Source organism: Branchiostoma belcheri, unplaced genomic scaffold (assembly GCF_001625305.1).
Source record: "Branchiostoma belcheri isolate BF01 breed outbred unplaced genomic scaffold, Haploidv18h27 scaffold11, whole genome shotgun sequence".
NCBI lineage: Eukaryota > Metazoa > Chordata > Leptocardii > Amphioxiformes > Branchiostomatidae > Branchiostoma > Branchiostoma belcheri.
Genome location: NW_017802491.1, coordinates 1592200 through 1598476, shown reverse-complemented (window position 1 = coordinate 1598476; position 6277 = coordinate 1592200). Strand labels below are relative to the sequence as shown.

Below are 6277 nucleotides of genomic sequence, written 5' to 3'. Positions count from 1 at the left end.
GGTGCCTTTCGCGTATCAAGCAAGCCGGAAGTGTTAGCGAACCGCGGCGTGGCCGCGTGGATAGCGAACTGCGGCGTGGATTTTCATGCAACCCGCCCGCTACAAGACCATCAAAAACAAAAACGTAACTCCCAAAAGAGAATTTTCACATCCGAAATGATTCTGTTCGAGGAAAAATGTTTGTGGATACATTTTACCGGATGGAGACTTGAAAAACGGGTTTTAATGAGATTAACGTATGCGAAAGGCGCCGACATCAATTGTTCGTCAGCATGATAACAATAGCAAAACAAACAACGTGTGTCTTTCTTGCCTTGGACGGCGTCCCCGTCTACAGCAACAAAACAAAGACTGTCAATTTCTCTGATTTTTCCGAGTCTCGAAATTTTTTAAGAGGACGGCCTCTGTCCGAGTTCAGGCCGTCCAAAACGACACCAGGCCGTCATATGACGGGTGGACGGCCCTCTGGCGGAAACACTGCTCAAACTACATTTATTTATTTATTACATGGAATGTGTGTAGACATCCCAAGGGAGCAAGATACAAATGTACATTGTACCACTACAGGGTTTGCCATGTGAAGATATTACATGACTGTTTGTGCATATGTTATGAATGTCAAGGGTACTGCTGTTCTGCTGAAAGCACCCATTATCATGTATGCATGGCATGAGTAGGAGCTGAAAACCTGAGATAGCTAGACCTCATAGCTGCTTTTATTATATACATATACTCTGCCACGTTGTAAATGGCCACCTGTCAAAGAGGACACATTGCATAGAAGCACAGATCAGTCATGGACATGGAATGGCATTCCAGTATATTACTTACACAGTTTCTTAGCAGTAAGATGATACTGGCTTTATAAGTTTCTTAGAAACAAGAAACTTCCAACAGTTTTGGCATTCAAATTACAAATCATGTACCTGTAATCTACATGCAATATTTACCATGTGAGTAGCACTTCAAGAAACAGTGAAGAGTTGCAACTTATTATTCTCACCTTTGCTTGAGACTGTCATAGCAGCATCTTATGATTTTTCATTACTGTAATTCACTTTATGTTCATTGTTACGAGCATTCGAGACATTTATGCAGAGGAGAAAACTATGTTACAAGTTAAGTTTTCAGTCTATTTAACGGCTACAGGAAGAAATAAAGTAATGTCCTCTGAAGATCAGAAAACAGACTTCTACATAGTTATTTGTATTTTGTTACTTTTTGTTCATTTGAGTATTTAAACTGAGTATCTAATGTTATCTATCTACAGAAAGGTGTGTGACAATACCTTCCAGCATGGCTGGGATGGGGCAGTGAGTACATTGGGACTGTCCTTTGTGCTGATCTCTGTGTTCTGCATCTTGACTGGAATGCCAGTGTTCAAATTCAAGTGGAATGCTTGATCTAATTCTGTTGCATAATCCTAACTTGTGGCTTTTGGGAGGATGTCCTGGGGTGACTGTAGTAATATTGTGTCCTGTGTTATCCCGAACTGTTCATTTTTTCACTGTGTACCTCCAAAGTTGTGGTCTGAATCAGCCACATGTTGATTTCCATGTGTGAGGACAATCCTGATACAAATATAACTTGTCGAATATGAGAATGCATGCCTTTGAATCATGACATTGCCATGCAAATTCTGATGCGTAAATAATTGTGATGATCAAAATGCAGGATAAGCAGCATCTTGGAGAATCAGAGCTCAGCTGTGTGGATGTCGCTTTTCACTATCTGATGACTGTGAGCTTTTGGTAATCACTTTTTCTGTAGATACAATGAAGAGGTTTAAGTTATGATGTTATTGACCTTGTGTATTTATGGCTCCTGTTTCCTGCTTAGGTTTGGATTTCAAGGACAGAAGGAAAACTCACCTGTCAGTAGAAAAAACATGAATCTCATCGGCTCTGGGAGAAAAAAGGTGAGAAATAGTAAATACATTGTCATAAAGACAACCAAATTATCTATTCTAAACATCACTCATAGGTCATCAATGCTCCGACTTTTCAATGACAACAAAGTGCATCTTCAAAGTGCATACTTTAGATTTGGTCTCACGTATGTTGCTTGATGCCGTTATTTCATTTTGCAGACTGGATCTTGTATGTATGAAATTATGTGTACCAGAAACAATAAACATCACTTAAGTTGAGGCACTTGCTCCAATTCACTCAGTTATTTGCTACAGTTCATCCTGTAACCCTCTTACAGTGGATCGCCTATTTGACTATCAAGTTAAAAGCTGCAGCTTAATACCAATAAGTGCTATAGGAAAGGATGGTACTGGTACATGCACATTCTTTATTCACCATCCTAACTTGATATTTTGCTTATTAAGTACTGTGTAGATGGACTTACCAACCCATGCTAATGTTATACATACTAATACTAATGCTATCATAGCATTACAAGCACTTGTGCTGTAGCTTACTGCTAACTCCTGATAGATTATCTTGTAATGTAGTATATGAAGTGGATGGTTATGTAGAAATGATTTGATGACAAGTAATGTTCTGTTTGTTCATGCAGGGGTTTGGAGAGGAGCAGGACAATGAACAATATGGAGATCCCACCATGTACTTCCAACAGGTCTTCCCTCCTCAGAGACCAGACAAGGATCAGGTACCACAGGTCCTCCATTTTTCATTACCAACATCCTGAAGTGAAATCCTAGAAAAAAGCTCATTCAGGAACAAGAACTTTTGTCTCTAAATGCACTGGTTTATTTTTGATTGGTAGAATTACCAATAAGGCATTTCAAAAGTCCATCTTGACAAATTTTTAGTATGATTTCTTGGCCTTATCCTTAGGTAGAAGTGAGTAAATTTTAAGGAAAGATGTGAATGTCCATGCATGTCCATGATTTTCATATGCACCATTGCAATACAGAAATGTCCCCCTTACTGCCAGCTTTCACACAACCAGCTTTCTTCTGTGTCTGTTTAAAAATTTACATACATAACAAATAGGAAATGTACTATTAAGATAACTGTTGGTGCTGCCTCTAGCAGCCAGGCGCAGAAGTCCCAAGTGTTGGCTTTCTACAGCAACAGATCATCAAGAAACGAACTCCCTTGACTTCAGATATCTAGCAGAAGTAATTACTACTGCTGCCCAATAATGGTTTTTGCCATTCCCGGATTTCCCAGTGGGCCCCAAGAAAACTCTCTAATGAAGTCAGGAGGATGGACGAAAGCATGTAGGAAGAAGAATGCAAATTTTCGCATACTTTGCCAGGAATATGCAATCTCATCTTGAAAGTTTGCAGGAAAGTATCTGGTACTTTTCCATGTCAAAATGTTGTTGCAAAAACTGTGTCTGCACTTCATTTTGAGTGTTTTATCCCATTTCCAGATGTCCCAGTTTGCCGGTCTCTATGGTAACCAAGGCCTTGGTGGTAAGTGGTATACAGGAGATTTATATGGCTTACAATGCTGCACAGCGTAGTACATCATGGAATGCCTTGCAGACAATATGTTGTACATGCTCCGGGCTTTGTTAGAAATTAAAGGGATTTACATGCGGTGGAAACTAATGGATGTTTTGTTGATGATTTATGGGAGGATCAGGCAGTTTTGAAAATGTCTACAAGAGAATCGTGCTAGTAATATTGGTATCTACATGTACCTTCTGGCTATGAGTGCCCTTTCCTGCTATCATAACTTTTATCAAAAGCCTTTTAAGCCAAAATGGTTGTAAATTTCTGAGTTCTCTTTGATATGCTGTACTTCAAAACAATGGCTTGTGAACCCTCTTCCCGTGAAACAAATTTAGTATGATTTGTATCTCATATTGGTAGATTAATAAAAATACTTTTCTATATCTATCTTGCTGCTGCTGCAGTTCACTATAATCAGCAATATATAACAGTAGATAATGACAATGATTTGCTTATTCCAAGTCAGCTGTTCCAAGCACAACATTTCCTTGTTGGCTGGTGTACTTTTGGAGATCCATATGAAGTACATGTATATATGGTAATGTAAGATTTAAGATTACGCAGATCACCATTAAGTAAATGGTTTGAGTTGTAGGTTTTCATGAATACCTAAAAGTTAGTAATTATGTATTGACAGTTAAAATTACAATCCATTCTTCATCTTTAATTTTTCTTCACCTTCAGCTTTACTTGTAATGCCAGCGTGTTAGTCTACCAACAGTGAGACAAAGGTAGAGTTCTATAGGTCAAGTCTGCTGCCATGTTGTTGAAGATTGTCTTTTGTCCACAGGCATGGGGGCGTTAGGCATGCAGGTGGGGCCACGAGGGGTGGCCAACCCCCAACAACAGTTCAACAGGAGCATGTCCAACTCTGGGGTCAGCAACATGCCCCCTGTACCTGCAGGCATGCCCCCTTCCTCTCCTAGCAGGTACTGCAGTCTTTACTATAATTTTCTTTCTCGACATGTTGCATGTCATCATCAAGTACATTTTAATTGCCGAAAAAGACTCCTGTGTGCCATTTAGTGTTGTGTTAATGTTGGACCACAGGTGTGGATCTGAATTAACTTAGACTCTTCTCATGTGTATTAAGACACAGAGAGTAATTTGATGTTGTTGTTACAGAGGGCTGTTGTCCATGGGTCCCCGTGGCATGGTGAACCAGACACAGGGCATGCAGGGTCTCAACATTCCCAATAGGAACAACAAGATGCCATCTGGGCTGGCCAGTCCGAATAGTCGCAGCTCGCCCATTCTTAACCTACAGCCGCAAGCACCCGGGTAGGTTTGGCTTCATAAACAAACAAACAAACACAAATAAAAAAGAACGATTCGTGTATAGGTCATGTGTGTATAGTAGTTAGTACATTGTATTTTAGTGTTCAGGATTTAGTGTTTAACATCTACTGGACCATGTAAAAACATTATCATTATTCTATGTGCTTAGTTCAGGTCATGTGCATTATATGTACTCAGTTTAGTTGATATGTACTGTATAGTTACTCTGTTAAGGTATGGTAATGCATGGATAGCATTTATTATCTTATGACTCTAGGAAGACTGGTAAAGATGTTTTGATGAATACAGATGAATGAATACAGAATTCCTGAGAAAAGTTTACATCATTAGCCATACTCTCTGGTTGCATCTATTATTGTAATGTTTTGCAAGTAACTAAAAGACCCCATCCTCTTTTGTACCTCACAGGAATCCCACGTCACTAGGAGCTCTAGCAGGTCTGGGTCTCAGTAGAAACCAACCGTTCAGCAGTCAGGTCAGTAAATACAGGAATTTTGTGTTTAGCAATTAAAGTACCATGTACGTCAAATGATGGTCACATCCTACAGCAGTTCTTGTGCTATGTGATCAAATTGTACAAGGCAGTTGATGCTAGATTTTCTATATATAAATCTATGTACTCTATATCTAAGCTGCCTATTTGATTTCTATCATCAGCACTATAAAGACAGGCCTGTCTTGATTAGCATGACCAGATGTACAACACCTGCAGCAATCCCTGATATCTATCAAAACATTTACTTGTCAGAAATTGTAGTTAGACTTGTATTTTGAGTGTAGATTGGATGCAAAACAGCTAGTGACAGTATGCTATAACAACATGTTTCAGGTTTAACTCAAGTACCGCTTTTATCTACGCTTATATTTTATCAGTATTTGAAAAGAAGGCAGTATTTCTGATTGCTTTAGTGTTGAATAACAGGGATCAAGCTAGTCTGGCATGTCTTTGCTATCTCACAAACACAGCTCTGCTTTCAGTCATTACATTGTCAAAGTTAATTTTACTCTTGTGTTCTAAGACCACTCCCAAAAAAGGTTGACGATGTTTCTGTTGGCATAATACTACATTGTAAATCTGTATGTGAAATCTGTATTCATGGCTACACTTGCAGTTACTACAATGTATATGAATAAGAAAGTTGTTCAAAAGCAATGTTCAATTTCAGTACTATGTTTGTACCTTCATTTTACTCTGTCATATCTGAGTAGTTGAAGATTTGTCCTTTTGTTTTATTTCTGTAGGGTCTATTGGGAAGTATGGGATCTGTGGGGAGTGGGTCAGGCTTCAGTAGTGCAGGTAAGTGCTGTTGGACATTTAAAGGAGCACTTAAGTTGGGAAACGGATGTCATTTTTCAATAGAAAACAACTCTAGGAGTAAAAGATGCATACTACTTTGAGTATACATCTATGATAAAGTACCCACTCTCTGTCAGGAAAACTAGTCTACCCACTAGCCATGCATGAAAAATTAGTTCACTGGCAAACTCCTGGCAAATTCCTGCCGAAGTGAAGTATGTATATACTGGGTAGGAAATACATTG

General features: G+C 39.0%; 1 protein-coding gene across 11 annotated transcripts in view; it reads left to right on the top strand.

Annotated features, from left to right (window-relative positions):
• Positions 1 to 6277, top strand: part of LOC109482742 (CCR4-NOT transcription complex subunit 2-like) — a 30666-nt gene that overhangs the window by 17044 nt on the left and 7345 nt on the right. For 9 of the 11 annotated variants that reach the window (XM_019785630.1, XM_019785617.1, XM_019785596.1 and 6 more), the window contains exons 3-9: positions 1840 to 1918; positions 2527 to 2628; positions 3352 to 3394; positions 4227 to 4365; positions 4562 to 4717; positions 5144 to 5210; positions 5978 to 6032. In XM_019785630.1, the coding sequence (XP_019641189.1) occupies positions 1840 to 1918; positions 2527 to 2628; positions 3352 to 3394; positions 4227 to 4365; positions 4562 to 4717; positions 5144 to 5210; positions 5978 to 6032 (641 nt within the window). The remainder of the gene's footprint in view (positions 1 to 1839; positions 1919 to 2526; positions 2629 to 3351; positions 3395 to 4226; positions 4366 to 4561; positions 4718 to 5143; positions 5211 to 5977; positions 6033 to 6277) is intronic. The other 2 variants (XM_019785646.1, XM_019785590.1) reach the window with 1 other exon arrangement.